At 39.1% G+C, this 19,739-nt stretch overlaps 1 protein-coding gene across 1 annotated transcript in view; it reads left to right on the top strand.

The window, feature by feature from the left end:
• The window catches only part of CPEB2 (cytoplasmic polyadenylation element binding protein 2), a 74,011-nt gene that overhangs the window by 26,471 nt on the left and 27,801 nt on the right, over window positions 1-19,739 (top strand). Inside the window, 2 exon segments of the mRNA XM_056107302.1 lie at window positions 2,428-2,478; window positions 10,156-10,179. Coding sequence (XP_055963277.1) covers window positions 2,428-2,478; window positions 10,156-10,179 — 75 coding nt within the window.

Here is a 19,739-nt window from a genome sequence, read left to right as displayed (position 1 = left end):
TCCTATGTGTGTCTATAGAGCTTGAGTGCTTGGTTTAGTATTCCTGTGTGTATCTATAGAACTTTTACTGTACATAACTTCAACCTTGGCATATTTCATTGAAAATTTGTTCACATCTCATAACACAGATTATGCCATGCTTCTATTATCAGCATCCTGTAATCTGACAGAGTGTAGGATTCAATGACCTTGTTAGACTGAACAGTGACAGAGATCTGTCCCCTTTGAAGGAATTTTGATTTCAATTTAGAAATAAGAGTCATGTTTTCATTGCTTTAAGTTGTTCTAATTTTCAAAATAAGCTATGACACTTGAACAGAGTAATGCTTCCAACTGTCTAAAAAACTGCTTCCTATGATTTTAGTATCTTGTTCCTTTCAGATGTATTCTAATTACATTCTAGGTATCACAACATTAAACTTGTATATTTTTAGAATATAAAAGTTTCAAGAGGTCATTTCATTAACTAATGCCATATTACATGAAACTTGGGAACATGAGAGGATACATTGTTCTTTAAAAGAATTATGACATTTAAGTTGAGTCTGAAAATAATATTTTTATTAAACTGAAACTTAGATGAAGTGTGGAGAACCAGGGGGCATATGAATCTAATAGAGACATACACATATGTGTGTTTTATATCAAAATTGAATTTTCTTTGTCACTCACCATTGCATTGATAATCAGATTCAATAGCTTCATCACATTACAACAAAAACAACAGGTTTATTTGTCCTTCATGAGACATTAGATTATAATAAGGCCTTTAGATGTAGCATACTTGCTAGATGGTAAAGTTATATAGTATACAAAGTTATACAAGTATATAAAGTTATATAGTATACAAAGCAAGGGACTGTGCTGAAAGTTCAAAATATAGACTTACTGCTTGACAGTTGATTTTAATGGATTTTAATGAACCTTTCTAATAGACTATTAGAGATTCAAGCCTTTAAGGGAAATTCTTTATTTTAATGGGCTAAAAATATTATGGTTGTTATCGTTTACTCATACAAGTGTTGCAAAGTAAAGTAAACATGGCGGCTCAATCACAGTATGTTGAAAACATTTTCTCCTTTTTCATAGCAGTCTGTAATACTGTTGCCCTACTGTGAGCATAGACTTCAGTGGAAAGTGATTCAAAGGAAATACCACTGCTGTTCTACTGCTTCTAGACTCTCAAGCTGTAATATTTTTATCCATCGTGGTATTATAATAGACTGAAATAATAATGTAGCAGCTTGGGTGCTTGCCTTGCATCGGCTCATCTGGGATCAGTCCCCACCTGACCCCTATACCGCCATCCCATATGGTCCCCCAAGCACCAGGAGTGGTTCCTGAGTATAGAGCCAGGAGTAACCCCTGGGCATTGCCAGGTGTAGCCCCAAAACAAAATTTGTATGTTATACTTACTATAATCTTTGAATTGGAGTGATAGCACAGCGGTAGGGTGTTTGCCTTGCACACAGCCAGCCTGACTGAGCCGTGTTCGATTCCTCTGCCCCTCTCGGAGAGCCCTGCAAGTGACCGAGAGCATCCCGCCCGCACAGCAAAGCCTGGCAAGCTACCCGTGATGTATTATATATGCCAAACACAGTAACAAGAATTCTCAAAATGGAGATGTTACTGGGACCACTTGAGCAAAATTGATGAACAATGGGAGGACAGTGGCAGTGACAAACTTTGAATTAGTTATATTTCAAGTAATATTTGTCGATTAAACTGTTTTAATCATTAAATAAACTCTCAAAAAGCCATGAAATAAAAATGGAAGACTGTGAAGAGTATTTGCTACTTTTAAATGTTATTTGCCTTGTTTTATTTTTTAAAAAGATATATAAAAACTGTCAACAACTTTGAGAATACTGAAAATATTTCTTCATCCTATGTAGTTTGAAAGACTGGGATATCTACGATGTTTCAAAACACCAAGAGGTTTTATCTGGGCATTGCTTCCAAATGAACATTGTGCTCTAAAGATCTAGAAATTAAAGATGTTAATTTTTATTTTTTTTTAATTTTCAAAAGTGATTTTAGTTCATATATTTTTAATGAAATATTAGCTTCAGTTCAATAGCACAGCGGGTAGGGCGTTTGCCTTGCACACAGCTGACCCGGGTTTGATTCCTCCATCCCTCTCGAAGAGCCGAGCAAGCTACTGAGAGTATCCCACCCGCACAGCAAAGCCTGGCAAGCTCCCCGTGCCATATTCAATATGCGAAACACAGTAACAACAAGTCTCACAGTGGAGACGTTACTGGTGCCCACCCGAGCAAATGCATGAACCCCGGGAGGACAGTGCTACAGTGCTACAGTTCATACTGTGCCCTATAATTCCTTCCTTAAACTGTTTTTTTCTTTTTCTTTTTTACTTTTCAAATGACTCCTTAATCTTAAATTTTTCTTTTTTCTTTCTGCTTGAAGGTCGATTGAGCTATCCACATCCCGGAACTGACAATCTGTTGATGTTAAATGGTAAGTTATATTCAAAAATTATTTATGTTTATAATTAATTTGTATAAATAAGGTAATTGAATGCTTATTATGCTAAGCCTTTTCCATAAGTATAAAAATAAATTTGTGATTCCTGTGCAGAAAGCAGGCTGAGGGTGCTGGAGCCAAAGTCCAGGCTGAAAGCACTTGCCTTGACTGTGGCAGACCCTGGTCTGGTCCCTGCCACTGCATATATCATCCCCTGAGCACAGCTGAGCCAGGAGCAGCCCCTGAGCACCACTGGGTGTGTCCCCAGTTCTGCAGACCTCCCTCCCTCCAGAAAGCCAAATTAGTATTCTGGCTGGCGGGGCAGTCACTAAAGTGTGTGCCTTTGCGACAGTCTGGTCTAGTGCAGTGACCCTGGGCAGTGGAGACAGTCAGGTCTTAATATTGGCTCTCCAGCTCATGTTGTGATCTTATTTCAGTTACTTCTCTGAGCTTTAGTTTCCTCTCTGAAATGGAAAAGAAACAATCCCTGTTACGAGAATCAAGTAAGATTTTTTTAAGTCCATTGAGCTTACTGCTTAGTAAAAACTGTGTTTTTTTTCTAATGTAGGAGTACTGCTATTTATTCAGCCAACTGATTAGCTGATTGAATTGGGCATGAACTCCACCTTACTTTTTTTTCATTTTTTATCATTTTATTTATTGAATCACCATGAGAGTAGTTACAAAGCTTTCGGGTCTAAGTCTCGGTCATACAATGAAACACCCGTACCTTCACCAGTGCCCATTCTCCACCCCCAACAACCATAGTATACCCCCATCCCACACCCTCCCCCTACCTGTGGGGCAGATGATTTCCACATTACTCTCTCTCTACTTTGATCACATTCAATATTTTGACACCAGACCCACCATTATTATTTGAGATTTTATCTCAACACTCAGATCTGCTGAAAAGGCAGCAGTAGACAATTTGTTTTCTATTGCTGGTTATGGACAACATATGATGTCGCGTGGCTGCAGTAGTGGCTGCGCAACTTTGAAATTCTGAAATTTTAACACTTAAATCTGAAGGAACTTCTGCCAAAACCTGCTGGGTTCCAAGATTTGCTCCTGAGTCTCTGGGATCATGGCCATTAAGCAGCTTGATCAGGAGCCAGAGAGCCCTTTTGGGGGCGGCGACTCGGGGTCTCATTGGGGTAGGAAGGAAAGGTCGGCTCCATCCCCATCCCATGAGGCCTTGCGTGTCTTGTCACTGTGGGCCCAAACCTGACTGTCCAGTTGCCTCTGGAGGATGATGGCCACCCAGCCACCTAGGGGAAGCAGCAGAGGGACAACAACCTTCCCCCCCTGGGGTGGCCCGGTGACAGTAACCTACTGCGGGGTCTGGACGCATTTCTGCAAAAAGCCACTGGGTTCCAAGATTTGTTTCTGAGTCTCTTGGAAAATGGCCGTTAAGCAGCCTGAGGAGCCAGAGAGGCCATTCATGGGCAATGACTTGGGGGTCTCATTGGGGTGGGGAGGAAAGTACCGGCTCCACCCCCATCCCATGAGGCCCAACATGTCTTGTCACTGTGGGCCCAAACCTGGCTGTCCAATGGCCTCTGGAGGATGGCAGCCACAGGGCCACCAGGGGGAACAGGCCAAGGCACGAAACCTATTCCCACCTGGGTTGGCGCAGCGCCAATAACCTACTGCAAGGGACCAGACGCATTTCTGCCAAAAGCCACTGGATTTCGAGATTTATTTCTGAGTCTCTGGGGTCATGGGCATTAAGCAGTTTGATCAGGAAGCAGAGAGGCCATGCCTCCAATTATATAGCTGAGCCGGAGGTGGTTTGTGGGTGTGTCTCCCACATCCTAATTTTTGGCCGTTTACTTTCTTGGTAAACTTTGCCCCAAGTTTTTGGTGTCTGGCCAAAGGCACAGCAGCAATTCTGGGGTATCTGGAAGTCTGAAGGCACCATCAGGCTGCTGATGCACTCCCCTCACAGGTACAGATTGACCTGCTGGTGGCACCATACCCCCTATAAGACTCTGTGTTTGTTCAGCTACTACTGGCCATTCTGTAAATATGTTGCTCATATCAACTTCCTTTCTTTCTTTTGTACATACCTTGTATTCAGAGTGGCAGTACTTTGCCTGCCAGAGTGTTAGAGTAGACATGAGGATTGAAGTCGTCTCCACAAATGCGTTTTTAAACCCAAGGCCAGGTGAGCTGGGACCTGTGTAGGAAGAGGCACTAACGGAGAAAGCGTTTCCTGTCAGCTGTGGAGCTTGTGGACAGGAATGGGGCTCGGGTGTAGAGTGCAAGGCCTGAGGTGGATGAGGCCCTGGGCTCCATTTTCTGGCCACACACATAGAAACAATTCTATGGACTTTTCTTTGTATCTAAACTACAACCTTGTTAGGGTAACTTGGCAATGGAATTGAGGGACAAAGGCTGAAAAATCAGTGTAAAGCGATAGACTGTGTGAACTGTTATCAAGACTCCATGACAGTTGGGAATAAAGGTCCCAGCCACCCAGGGAATTGTCATATTTGCAGGAGTCCCAACTGAGAAAAACTCAGGAAAACTTAAAGGCAGAGATGGAGAAATTGATTCCTGGTGTTGGGTCCCCCAGCACAGGTTATGCTTAGAGCTAGATCTTTCAAGGTGCAGAGAGTGGGGCCACACAGGTTCCTCCACACCACAGATGCCAGAACTTTCTCCCAGGCGCAGTTTATTTGGGGGCAGGGGCTGTGCAGGGGTGGGGGAGGGGAGCCGTGCCTGAGCACAGGCGGGCTGACTGGAAGAAGGTCGTGGTGCCTGGGGTTTCCAGCTCTCATGGGATCCAAAAGCATCCTGCTGACCTGGCAGTTCTCTCGCCCTGGGAGGGATGAAGCTCCCCTCCAGGACGGGTTGGGTCCTACTGCACAAGCTCAAGCTCTTGTGCTCCAAATCCTCCCCTTTCTAGCTGGGGAGGAGGTTCCTAACGCGCTGCATTGACTTGTCTTGTTAGGTGGTAGAAAGGTGTTGTGCCTTGCTAGGTAGAAAGATGCTTTGCCTTGACGCAATTTCTGTGGTGAGTTTATAGATTGAGCTTCCTGATGGGTTGAGGGGCCAAGTCTAGTCCCTCGATAAAGCAGTTCAGTGGTACCACATTTCTGAATTCAGTTGTAGCGTACATGAACTTGGACTGGAAAGGTGCTAGGTCATTGCATTGCATTGCAAGTCTTCATCATTAAAACTTTTTCCTGTTGTGGAATAATAAAATAATTTGAGTAGCTGTTGCTTTGAACCCTCTATGGCTAAAATTTTTTGAAATTGACATTATAAAAATTCACAAGTTTTTGGTTTTTTGACCCTTTTATAAGTAATGAAAGGTCTAAGATGATAATAAGTTGTATAATTATTATGGCATTATTAAATTATTTTTATATTATTCCTTGTGTAAACAATGGTCTTTCCATTTGTTTTAACCTCTAAAAAGAGCCATTCAGTTGAGAACTTTGACTTTGTATGAACTTCACATATTCTCTTAAACACTGTCTGAGGGAATATCCTCAATTTGTTAGATCATTCAAATGTATTCTTATTGCTAAATCCTTAGTAACTGGGGTGATTGAGAAATATATTGTAATCACTATAAATGTGAGTTGTATGTAACAAAAAACGTAGTAACCACAATGTTTTTACTGCTTACACTTGTGGTTACACCAAATAGTGTTAAACTAATGGATCTTGTTGGTCGCCCAAAACCCTTAAAGTCTAGTAGCTAGGTTTGTTTCATCACATCATGGGCAAAAAGAATGTTTTATTTCAGGCAAGGGCTTTATTTCTGGACACATCTACTGTTTTCCTTGATAGTCTACAACTTTAAGTCAACTGTACATGCTTAATACAGTAAGCTGTTTGGGAAATTATAGACTTTCTGTCAAGGATCTGGAGGAGAAAAAAGATAATTAAAACAGAATATCAAAAAATATGTTTTGGTCAGTAGAGACAATTTGATCCAGAGGTGGGGCAAGATATTTTGCTTATTTGGGATGATTAGTTAAGAGAAAGCAGTATTAGAAAATGGGGCATATTTGAATGGTGCTGAAGTATTTTTAATAAGAAGAATTTGAATGGTTTTTCTAACCATTAAAGTTATTAAAGAGAGCAGTGAGAAAAACCTACTGAAATTGGTTCTTAATTTCTGAACAAACAGACCAAAGTTTCTCAATCTAAGTAGAAATCCAGTAGAACCAACTGGTGGAGTCTGGACAAGAATACAAAATTAATATCCAGAAGAACTTGAAGAAAGTCATGTTTTGTAGGAATTAATGGATTATCTAACTTTGAAATGTTTATGTTCCTAAACCTTTTATTTTTTAATACTGAAAAACAATACAAAAGAAAAAATACTGTGTTCCATAGTAGCAAGGAATACAATATAAAATGACTTGTCAATCAATTATTTGTTTCTACTTTGATTGTTATATTCCCCTGACCCCTCTCCCAAGGAAAGTAGATTGCACTCTCTAAGTATGTAAGATTTTCCAAAAGGGGAGAAGAGCAGAAAAGTTTGGGGGAATAGCATTAACAAACAAGTATGAAATGTAAATTTTCTCAGAGTAACTGAAAAATAATTGCAGTAATAAAGAATTACAGTATTTTGGGGGTGGATGATATAAATTATGGTTTATTTTAATTAAGAAAATTCTGCTATCAGGGCTGGAAAGGTAGTACAGGGGTCAGGGTGCTTCTCTGGCATGTGGCCTACTCAGGTTTGATACCCAGCACTGTATATGGTCCCCTGAGCACCACAGGGTATGGCCCCAAAATAAATACGTACATCTATACACACACATGTTATATATTATCACAAAAATAGAAAGTTATGTAGACAACAAGATTTTTTTCTGCTCACAAAATAGAATAGAAAATACATTTATTTTGAATGTTAGAAAGGAATGCCACCATAGGAGGTATAGAGAAAAAATAAAGAACAGTTTCACACAAAGAGAACTTGAACGTTTAGATATTTGTATCTCCTCCTGTATGTTTATTTACCTCTCATACCAGCTTCAGTAATTGAGTAAAAACAACTGTAATTATAAGGGACAGTTCAGAGAGAATTATAGAATCTTCATCTTTCTTTTTTGTGAATCTGGGCTAAGAGATTATTGGTAACCCATGACTTAATTCTAGAATCACTTGTACAGTGATCAGACTTTCCTTACAACCATTTTATTACCTTCATTTAAAAAGGATAAAGTATAATTTGTATGGCTACATATACATGCATATTTGTATATCTTAGCAAAATTAGTATATGTACTTGAAGTATCCACTTTCTGACTCATGTTGAAATATGCATTTTTAATGCTTGATAAAATGCATGTTCCTGAAATGTAATTCTCTAGTTGTTATGAAATAAATCATTCTCTTTTATGTCAGTCATACTTAACTAAATTTGGAGGGACATAGTATTTAAAGATGTCTTTTTAAAAATACAAAGAGGAGTCATTTAGTGATTTTTTTTTTTTAATTTTTGCTTTCTGGCAATGCTGATTCAGATTATAATGGGAAATACTCCACAAGTTTGCATGAAAATTATAATAAAAATGATAACACACCATTTTATAGAATGTCAGTTGCATTGTGTGACTATAGTCATTACAGGGAATATGAAATGTTTAGTTTCTGCAGTCTGTTCTATTTTTGGTATTGTGTAGAGACTTAGAAGTTGAGAATTGACCAAAAAATAAATGTAATAACTCCACAGGATCCTAAAATTCCTCAGGTATGATGGAAATAAATGGAGAAATTTCCTAAATTACTGTGGTTAAGCCCAGGGATGAGACAAAACCAAAGATTCTATAAACATTTGTATATGTTGCCACCATCTCATCACTGCTAAAAATAGAAAAGCTAAAAACATAAAGTGGTTATGATGTCATTAGTATCCTCAGGTCAAGAATTATGTGCCACTTTATGATCTCTTCATAGTTCATAATTTGACTGTAAAGCACCTAATGAGAATCATTTCCATTGTCTCCTATGTATTCAGTTCCTCTATATGCATAAACAGGATGCCCCCAAACAAACTGATGCAGTATATATGTTAGACCATGACTAGAGTGAAACATGAGGCCCAATTCCCGAAACTTGGCAGTGACGTGCTGGTGGGGATACAAGTTTCAAGCTTAAGGAATTCACTCTTCTACAGTCTGCTCTTGGTAGCCCTATTAAATTTCTGTTGTTGGCCTGATTTTCCGCCAACTGACTTTCCTTAAGAATTGTTTTCGATCTTTTTAAGACCTTTGTAAGTCTCAATAACAGAATTCTAAATTCCACTTCCACTGCTATGTTAACCCTGAACCAAGACCTAGATCAATTAGGTCAACTGTGTATAACCTCTAATATACTTATAAGTAAGCTACATAAGCTAATATACAAGACAGGTAAAAAAAGTTGGACTTTCAGTAAACTGGAGGTTATGGTGAAATCTGCAGTAAATTATTTATAATTAGTACAGTAAAATGGCAGCAAGACAAATCAAATTATTTTATATAAAAGAGGTAGGTCATATTTATTGGCTTATGTTTTGAGTATAAATGAGTCCCCTTTTTATTATGGGGAACAAAGCTTATATTTTTACCTTATAGCACATTTTCATATTAAAGATAGTGTAAATTTAAAATATATTTTATAAAACTTCTATGATAAATATACTTAGTGATATGAAATATTTTTTGATCTTTAAATTACATGCTTTACAGTTCTCATGTCTTTTAATACATACTTGGATTTATTTAATTTTAAAGCTTTTGTAGGTCTAATGTATCCATGAACATGAATTGAACTCTTTTAGTCATTTTGGAATTTGATTATTTCGATTTTTGTATTGGTTTTAAGGCAAAAAATACTCATTCAATACCTTAACTGGGGGAGGGAATTATTGGAAAATAAGATTTAGGTTTTATTACACTGTTATTATGAAAAGAAATGCAATGTTTTCTCTGTGATGAATATATGAACTGCTAAAAATACTAATGTAAATCCCCTTTTATTTATATTTGTATAAGTATGTTTGTATTCTATCTTAAACAATATTTTAAATATTTGCTGTTATTTATAATATTCTAAAACATTGTACCTGAATTTCTTTTGCCCCAGAGATGGAGATGAATACATAAGTAAAAATTATTATTATTATAGTATGTTATATACTAATCAAGTTTTTTAAAAGAGTGATTTTTTTTCCTACTCTATGCTATAGAGACTTCAAAATATTAGCTTTATTGATTATGTTTTCACTTTTCTGTGTCTTCTAGTATTTTTTCATTGTTGGGCTTATAGCATGAATTAAATAAAAATATAATAGTTTCAGTTCTGTATGATAAACCCTCAGTAGGAAAATACTTTATTCAGTTTTTTCCTATCCATGTGAGATTATTTGGGATGCTGTTTAAAGTGTCATTCCTGTAACTGGACAGAGAAAAATGGGTACTCATGACTTTTAACAAGAGTGAGAATAAATTTTATATTTTCCACTAATTTTAGTTTCGTATAGTGCAGAAAATATAATGGTTAAACTTGCAAATGTTACATGGTGATGTCTTGGCTTTTAAAGTAGCTCTAATACCCAAATGCCCACATAACTTTTTATATCATAAATATTTTGTATATGTGGGCTTATTTTTAGTTCTGACTTTTTACAATTTGTCCTTTGTTTACATGCAGCAAGGAGTTATGGGCGAAGACGAGGTAATTCATTTCTGTTTGCTATGGCTTAATTGTTTCTAATTGGGTCTTACTGATCATTGTTCTAAATAATCCCAGATTTCTTAATGCAATGTCTAGATTCTCACAAAAGAATTGTCTTCTGATTTGGCACTTGTCATAGTTTTGAATCCTGGATCTCTCCTACCGTTTGAAGCACATTTTCGTTCTATTCTAAAATATCATTTAATCATTTTTTCTCAACTTTTTAAAATAAAGCTGCCATTTATAATTTGCTTAAGAAACATACCTAATAAATGCTATTAAAGCAAGATGATTTTTCTACTCTAGTTCTATAGCTTACTGTCTTATCTGTGGTACGTGATTTATGGCCATAATTTATTGATGTTATGTTTGTCCCAATTAAAAATAACAAACACTAAGATTGTTTTTAACCTTTATTTATAAAAATCATCTTGCTAATATTTCTCTGTGCCTTCTGAGTATCCAAAACACATGCACTCACTTTTCTCTCTCTCCTCCAATGACCTGCCTTCCTCTCGGGAATTTTGTTATCGTAAGGAAAAAACATGATGCTGATCTAGTAAAGTTCCTAAGAACACAGCCGACATTTTCTGTGGCTTAACTTTGCTGCCTCGCTTGTGTGGGTGTAGAAGTTGTGAAGGAGAAAAGTAGATGTGATGAGAAGAAACCAGAATAACATACTACTAGATCATCCTCGAAGTGAGCAAAGATTATTATATTCATAGAGTCTTTGTAAGTACCAAATCTGATGGAAAGAATTGTTCTTGACCCTTGAGATCTCTTTTGGGCCACAGAGGACAGGCAGTGATAACAGTGCTTTCAGGTGCTTATTATCTGTCCCTGCCTGTTTCCTTTCATCTGGTCATGAAAAAGACTCTTCTTGAGAACAATCAAAACTATTTGCCATTATTGGTGATGGAAACAAAAAGGTTTTTAAGTAGTATTCTATTCTGTATTTCAATCTGAATTTGACTTTATTGTTAGAATGTGGTCTCTTCCAATATTCTACTGGCTTTTAATTCCTTAAAGAATTTTCTTCTTGGAGACTCAAGACTCAGTGTGGTAACCGCATTGTAAAGGTTGTCAGCAGCAATTGAGAAAATAATTTTTAATACTATTTTCAGATATGTGGACTGTCTTCATTATGCTCTTCTAAAACAAAGTGTCAGGGGCTGGAGAGAGATCCCACTAGGTGTAGTACATACTTTCTGTGCCGAAAATCTGGGTCTGATGCCCCGCACGGCCTTGTCCCCAGAGCACGATGTGGAGCAGCCCCCAGCAAGGTCGAATAGCTCCCAAGCACCCTTGGGAGTGTCCCAGAAACAGAACCACAAATTGGAACTTCAGTTCTCTTGGAAAACTTTATTTATTGCCCTATGTTTTTGTTTATGGATTTTTTTTTTCCAGGAGTTTTGAAATTGTAGAACAGTTTAGGTTTCTTTCTTTGGTATACGTCTTTCGTCTTTCAATCTTAGTGATTTACTTTAGTTTGGAGTTGTCTAGCTTAAATAAGATCTAGGAATGTTTACAGGCTGGACAGAGGTAGTCCAGTGAATAACCCCTTGCCTTGCTCTTGGCTGACCCAGCTCAGTCCCCGGGACTCTGTAAAGACCCCCAACCCCCAGGCCTACCAGGACTGTTCCCTGCGCATAGAGCTTGGAGGACGCACTGAGCACAATCAGGTGTGGCCCAGAACCCCCCCCCCCCACACACACACACACACACACTCCCATGAGAAAGAACTAGGAAGTTCTGAAGAACAAGACACCATTTATTTTGCTTATTATCACATCTTTACTGGCCCAGATTGCCTCCCCAAGTAATTTTTTACACTGAGAAGTATTATGAAACTAAAAGTGTCTCCAGAGAGGGACTTCCTTCTGCCCTCATTCTGTCTGTGCTCTGAGAGCCTCAAAGGTTTCTTTCATTGACTTCAGAGCTGCTAACAGTCTAGTGACTGCAAGGGCTTCAACAGACTGACATGTTTCACGCTGAATTTGAGCATGGGAGAATAATGCCTAAATACTTCCCAAACAGTGTGAAGTAGTAATTTTTCCTATTGGTCTTATGTGAAAGCAGGAGTCTTCTAATACAACTGGGAGCCAGAGAGAGAATACTGTGGATAGGTACTTGCCTTGCACACAGCTGACTCAGGTTCAATCTGAAGCATCCCATATGGTCCCCCAAGCCTGCCAGGATTGACCCCTGAGCACTGCCAGGTATAGGCCAAAACCAAGAATTTTGATTTGGGGAGCTGAGGAAATGGTTTTGAAGGTTGGAGTGCATGCACCCTGTGGTTCTCGGAGCTTGAAGAAAACCACTAGGAGTGGCACCAAGCAGAACAATTGATTTTCACGGTCAGATGTATAATACACACGTTAAAGAGAGCTTTGAGGTATATCAATATGAAAATGCTCAGAAATAACACAGACCTTAAAAAGCAATACCAAAAAAACCAATTTAGAAAGGACTAGAAATAAGTTGGCTGGCTCTCTTTCTATTGTTTATGAAGTTTTTTCTCCCCAAAGCCAATAACACTGTTAGACTAATTACCTTTTTGCCACTTTATTGACTTCATGGTTTAGATTTGACCCATCAAAAGAAGTTGTGCCTGTTTATTTTCTTAGTCATTTTTCTCTTCAGAAAAAAGCCTTATACATATCAGATCTGTTTGTGTAGGATGTGCCGCCAAGTTGATGCTGTTGCCAACATAAGACATCTGTCAATATGGTGGTGGGTGAACAGTCACAGTTTCACACAGCATTTTGATTTTGCAGCCCGCTTTAGGAAGAAGTGTTTTCTTTTACTTACAACTTTGACTTAATCAACCCTGGCATGGAGTAACTCTTTTCATTTAAAGATTTTCCCACTTGAATATAGTCAAACCCTACTACTATGAAAATAGTTTATATATTTTAGTGTAATGTCAATGAGAAATTTAAGTCAATCTGATCCTAGATAGTAATATATTAATAAACTTGATCAAAATTTAGTATGCTAGAAGTGACTTGAGTATACTGGAAGTGAGCATAGTTTTTCCCTCCAGTGTTTAGTATTATTCTATATGTCCCATATTACATGGCTTTGTATCTTGGGAGTCTTCCAGTTCTACTTCAGAACCGCTTAGAGCCAGATTCAGGGAGAAAGAACACTCATGGAGACACAAACTTAAAAAACGATTTTCTGTATTTTACTGGAGCAATAGCACAGGGTAGGGCGTTTGCCTTGCATGCAGCCAACATGGCCGACCCGAGTTTGATTCCTCCACCCCTCTCGGAGAGCCCGGCAAGCTACGGAGAGTATCTTGCCCACCCAGCAGAGCCTGGCAAGCTCCCGTGACGTATTCGATATGCCAGACACAGTAACAACAAAGTCTCCAATGGAGACGTTACTGGGCCCGCTCGAGCAAATCGATGATCAACGGGAGGGAGAAGAAGAAGGAGATTCAGTGTATGTCTTCATTCTTTTTTGCAAAGAAGTATACGGGCCTGATGTTGGGATTTTAAAGGGAGGTGTGAAGTGTGATTTAAACTCTAATATAGAGTATTTAATAATCAATAAAAACTAATTCTGTTATTAAAATGCATTAGTAAAAATGCTATTATGAAAGATAATCTAAATAGTTGTTTTTAATCATACAATTATCTAATCATTTATTTAATAATTATTACATATTAGTAAAATTTAGTAAACAATATTTATGTTAATGCTAATCAAATAATACAGTTTGAAGAACCTATTTTAGTACTAAGCACCACAAAGAAATCTCTTCTTATCAGGAAAACCCAAAGCTTGAGTTAGTATATTTTTAGTATATTTAATAATCAGTAGAAACTATATTAATAATATAGGAATAATCTAAATAATGTTTATATTATATATAATATTCATATTAAGGATAATAAAATAATAAAAAGAAATAGGTATTAAGCATCCCAAAGCAACCTCTAAACAGATAACCCAAAGCTTGAATTAGTAGAGTGTATGCTAAAAGTTAAAAGAAATCATTTTAAAGGAAGTTAAATTATGGGAGCTAAATTACTTGAGAGACTGGTTGTATTCATATTATGTAGTTACCAGATATATGTGCTGTAATAGGTCTTGGATTATTAATGCCCAGTACCTTTTATAGTGCTTTAGCATTGACCCACAATTTGGTAGATTTAATTTGATTTGAACTGAAATGACTCAAGTGCATGCTCCTAATACCATGGATATCAGGTTTTTTTTTTTTCTTTTTGGGTCACACCTGGCTATGCCCAGGGGTTACTCCTGGCTCTGCACTCACAAATTCTGGTGGTGCTCAGGGGACCATATGGGATTCTGGGAATCGAACCTGGGTCAGCCACGTGCAAGGCAAATGCCCTACCCACTGTGCTAACACTCCAGCCCTCAGATCTTTTACGATGAAGTCATCCTTCATCTTTGATAAATGTTTTTGGTAACTGTTAGAATACTCAAGAAAAGAGTCAGCCGCTGGGGGAGTCTCGCCAAGCCTTGTGTTCTTGGGAGTAGAGTTGGTTTGGGGCCATACCTGGTGGGCTCAGAGCTTACTCCTGGCCCTGTGTTCAGGGAGCACTTGGTGAGCTCAGGGGCCCATCTGAGGTGCCGGGGATCGCACCCGCGTCGCGTACATACAAGGCAAGCCCTCATCCACGTGCCATCTCTCCAGCACCTGGTAAGCAGTTTTTCTGGAACAAGGCCCATCTCTGTTGCTTTCTTGTCTGATTGTTTTCAAGATGCAGTCACAGCAGACTAGAGTAGTTAAGAAGGTATAGCCTACAAGTCTACAGTTCATTTTTCTCTGGCTTTTCCAGAAAAAGTATTTTTTTTTTCTTTTTGCGTTACACCTGGTGATGCACAGGGATTACTCCTGGCGTTTTACTCCTGGTGGTGCTCAGGGGACCATACGGTATGCTGGGAATCAAACCTGGGTCGGCCATCTGCAAGGCAAACATCCTAACCACTGTACTATTGCTCTAGCCCCCAGAAAAAAAATTTTTCAGCCTACATCCTTGAAAGATTAGCAGCACTCTAGCCTCCTCTACACAGATGCTCACACAGACCTATTTTCCAAGGAAAAAAAGCTTTAAGGAATTTAGATTCAAGGCAGATATATTATCTGCAAATTAATTCATAAACACAGGATGAAGCCAGAGTACTGTATTAGAATTGATTTTTAAAATAAACACTTTATTTATCTATGAGAAAAGAACAAATGTATGAATAGGGCAAAATAATATTAACTATTAAGTGTAGTTCTACCATCCGCCTTCTCTGTTCTTTGGGGAAAGGCCTCTCATGTGAGACGGACCAGGCAGCTTGTGCTCGGGAGAGAGCTCTGCTCAGCCCTTCCGCTGGTTCTACAGTTTACACTTTGCACATTAAACAAAAACCATGCTGGCACACACTGGGGGAGCACCCACTCCAATATTGAACGGCTTCTGGAATCTTAGAAGATGAGAAGAATATTCACCCATCAATTTCTTTTTTTTTTTATTTCACAAGAAAATTTATTTTTTTAATTTTATTAAATCACCGTGAGATAGTTATAAGCTTCCATGTTTGGGTCACAATCACACAATGATCAAACACCCATCCCTCCACCAGTGCACATTCCCCGCCACCAATATCCCGGTATACCCCCTCTTTCCCACCCTCCCTCTGCCTCCATGGCAGATATGATTCCCCATAATCTCCCTCTACTTTTGGGCATTATGGTTTGTTATACAGACACTGAGAGGTTATCATGTTTGGTCCTTTATCTACTTTCTGCACACATCTCCCATCCCGACCGATTCCTCCAGCCATCTTTTTCTTAGTGATCTCTTCTCTATTCCAGCTGCCTTCTCCCCTTTGCTCCTGAGGAAGGCTTCCAGCTATGGAGCAATCTATCTGTCCCGTGTATCTACTGTCCTTAGGTGTCAGCTTCATGTTATGTTGTTTTATACACCACAAATGAGTGCAGTCCTTCCTTCTATGTCTGTCCCTCTTTCTGACTCATTTCATTTAGCATGATACTCTCCATGTCTACCCATTTTAAAGAAAATTTCATGCCCTCATCTCTCCTAACAGCTGCATAGTATTCCATTGTGTAGATGTATCAAAGTTTCTTTAACCAGTCATCTGTTCCAGGGCACTTGTCACCTATCATTTTCGTGGTGGGCCTTGTGTTAGTTTTAGAACTGTTTTTTAGTGAAGAAACGTATGGAATAGTAGATTGAGATTAAATAAATATACTTAGATTCAGGGCTGGAGCTTTAGCACAGTGGTAGGGCGTTTGCCTTGCATGCAGCCATCATGGCCAACCTGAGTTCGATTCCTCCGCCCCTCTCGGAGAGCCTGGCAAGCTACTGAGAGTATCTCGCCCTCAGGGCAGAGCCTGGCAAGCCACCGTGATGTATTCGATGTGCCAAACACAGTAACAACAAAGTCTCCAATGGAGACGTTACTGGGCCCGCTCGAAAAAAATCGATGTACAACGGGAGGACTGTGACCGTGACCGTGACTTAGATTCAGATGATCATAAATTGAATAATTTTGCAGAGAAGTTTTCTCATTCAGCCTCTCCTCACTGATGTGATCGGAAATGCCGGTTGGGGCTTCCCAAGTCACTGGCGAAAGGCTGGGGGAGCGCTCACTAGTCTGAGCACGTGCTTTGCTTGCAGGTGGTCTCCAGAGCCCTAGGCCCCCTTTCCCACCTGCAGTGAACCAAGCACAAAGCTAGGAGTAGCCCCAGTGCAGAGCTTAGGTGTCCCTTCCCAACCCTTCCCCCGCCCCCCGCCAATTAGGAAAAAAAGCCAAGTCTGATTCTTATTGAAACATATGAAGCATGCTCTCCAGAGTTAGAGCTGTGTTATTCCAGCAGCATAGCCCTGTTATGCAGTTACTCGCAGCCCCTGGAAATCTGTTGTTTTAAAGAGAATAAGTAGAAAATACCCACCACCACCCCCATGCGCACACATACCCACAGCTGCATCAGAGGTTACTACTGCCGGCCCTGGGATCATCCCAGCCCCTCTTAAACTGTGGAGTGCAACTCCCGAGGGAGTCAAGTGACTGAAGGGGGAGGGCAGAAAAAATTTGGCTATACTTTAAGTAAAAGGATTCTGAAGGCTCTGGCCAGACACGAAAGACCAATGTATAAGCCACTGAGCTTCCTGATGCCAGGCACCCTTGTTGCATTTCTCAGACAAAAAGTGCCCATCAGTGGGAAGTCTGCAGCCCTGATAGAGCTACTGGAATTTCATTTGAGGTCACACCCAGCTGTGCTCTGGCATTGAACTCTGGTCAGCCACGTGCAAGGCAAGCTCTCCCTACCCACTGTACTCACTCTCTGGCCCCGAGTGCTATAGGAACATAGGAATATGAAAAAATTATTTATATTTTCTAATCTTAGGAAAATATTACGCAATCAGTAATTTAAGTCATGAATAACCACAAGTGGGACTCATACTTGTGGTAGTTGTGTTTCTTGCCACGAAACTTTCACCAGTTTCCTGTTTGGGGAGAAGATCTGTTTCTGTTCTCTTGACAGGAGCAAATATCCTTGAGTGTTTGTTTCCATGGTGCCAAGGCTCTTGCTGACCTATTAGTGAGCGATCGCAACACAGGCAGTCTGTCTCTTGTCTAGGTGATCTTGAAGAACAGTCATTCTCCTCTCACATCTAGCCCTCTCTATTCTTCATGGTCACTATTGTTTTACTTAAAAATTTTTTATATATTTTAGGTGAATAAATTGATATTATTCTGTTTTTACATAGATTGTAAAGTATTTTTGAACACTATACTGTGTAAAGAACTATCTCGTTTCCTGTATTTTACCTTGATAAGTTTTTTGGAGTGTTTCTATGCTTTTGATCAAACAAGTATCTTCTTTCTACTTTCAGTTATGACTAATCTTACATTACATCCTTATTTTTTATTGCTACCTTTTAACCTATTATGGAAATTTAATTTTTATTTTTATGTATGCATATTTATATGTAAGCATAGCTTTGTATAAACATATACAAAAAGTATGTAAATACACATGTATTTTAAGTTAGAATTGGGACTGGAGCGATAGCACCGTGGGTAGAGCGTTTGCCTTGTTTGCCTGGCATGCGGCCTACCGGGTTCAATTCCCAGCATCCCATATGTTCCCCCGAGCACCGCCAGGAGTGATTCCTGAATGCATGAGCCAGGAGTAACTCCTGTGCATCTCCGGGTGTGACCCAAAAAGAAAAAAAAAATTAAAGTTGGAATCGCATCTTTGCCTTATATAGAGTTAAGAATTTTGAACTGAGTTTACTTTATAATATGTAAAGATATAATTTCTAAAACTAGAAAAGAAAAACAGTCCAGCCCTAATTGCATTTACATAGCTAAAACAATTAGCGAAACATTGTTGTAGCTAGAGCTTTCTAATCAATAGTCTTAGCTTTTGCGTTTAATGGTATAAAAATCTCACCTTTACTATTATTTTTCTGGAGGGACTCAGATGTGGCTTTAAGCGGTCGAGAACATGCCTTGTATTCGGTAGACTCAAACTTAAGTTTCATCTCCAGCAATGCCTGCAACAGCCCATCAGCACTGGTGCCACCAGTTTTTTAAAAAATTTTATTTATCTGGAGAAATAAACAGATTTTTTTAGTATCATATGTTAAATACAGTTGTCATAGTTTGAAATCTTAAGAACAGCCAAATGAACGATCTCTTTTAAAAAGATAAAACATTTTAAGATTAGTCATTATTTTAGTCATAAATTTGTCTCAGATTATAACATTATCATTTCTTTGCATAGAAGGGAAGTATCAGGGCCAGAGAGATAGGCTAGCCAGGTGTATAGTCGTTAGGGCACTGGGGTTCAGTCCCTGGCAGCCCAGATGAGTCCAAAGCCCCGCCAGCATTGATCCCTGAGCACAGAACCAGGAGTAATCCCCAATCATCTCCGGGCGTTTCCCTCCTCGCTCCAAAGAAGGAATTGTTGGTAGTTGATTGTTTTATTGGTAGATGGAATCTTTGTATGAATAAACATGATGTGTTTTTTCGTTTTCCTAGTTGGAGCGCTTGAAGCTATTTTCCATTTGGGACCTGTGATAAGTAAAACTGCCGGGTTGGTTTCCCTTAGATAGACACCAAGAGTGGCCATGCTGTGGATAACCAGTCAGTCTTCTGGTTTCTTTATTCCACCGAGTAGAATCACTGGACTGTAAATGTTTTGCTTCACCCACTCTGATCGGTATCACCAGTGATTCTGGGCCTCCTGATGACTGGAGGTGTGGAGGCTCCTTTCATATGCACATGGTCCTTTCTGTCTTACTCCTTTTATTTATTTATTTATCTGTTTATTTATTTATTTGGGGGGGTCACATCTGGCAATGCTCAGTAGTTACTTCCGGTTCTGCACTCATAATCACTCCAGGGACCATATGGGATGCCAGGGACGGAACTCAGGTCAGCCGTGTGCAAGGCAAATGCCCTACCTGCTGAACTATCTCTCCAGCCCCGGTCTTACTCCTTTTAAAGTGTCAGTAGGTCTTTGCCCATAGTTGGATTGTCATCATTATAGAAGTTGT

Source organism: Sorex fumeus, unplaced genomic scaffold (genome assembly GCF_029834395.1).
Source record: "Sorex fumeus unplaced genomic scaffold, SorFum_2.1 ptg000157l, whole genome shotgun sequence".
Classification (NCBI taxonomy): Eukaryota; Metazoa; Chordata; class Mammalia; order Eulipotyphla; family Soricidae; genus Sorex; species Sorex fumeus.
The sequence above is the reverse complement of the archived record's forward strand: the minus strand, read 5'-3'. Positions and strand labels throughout refer to the sequence as shown.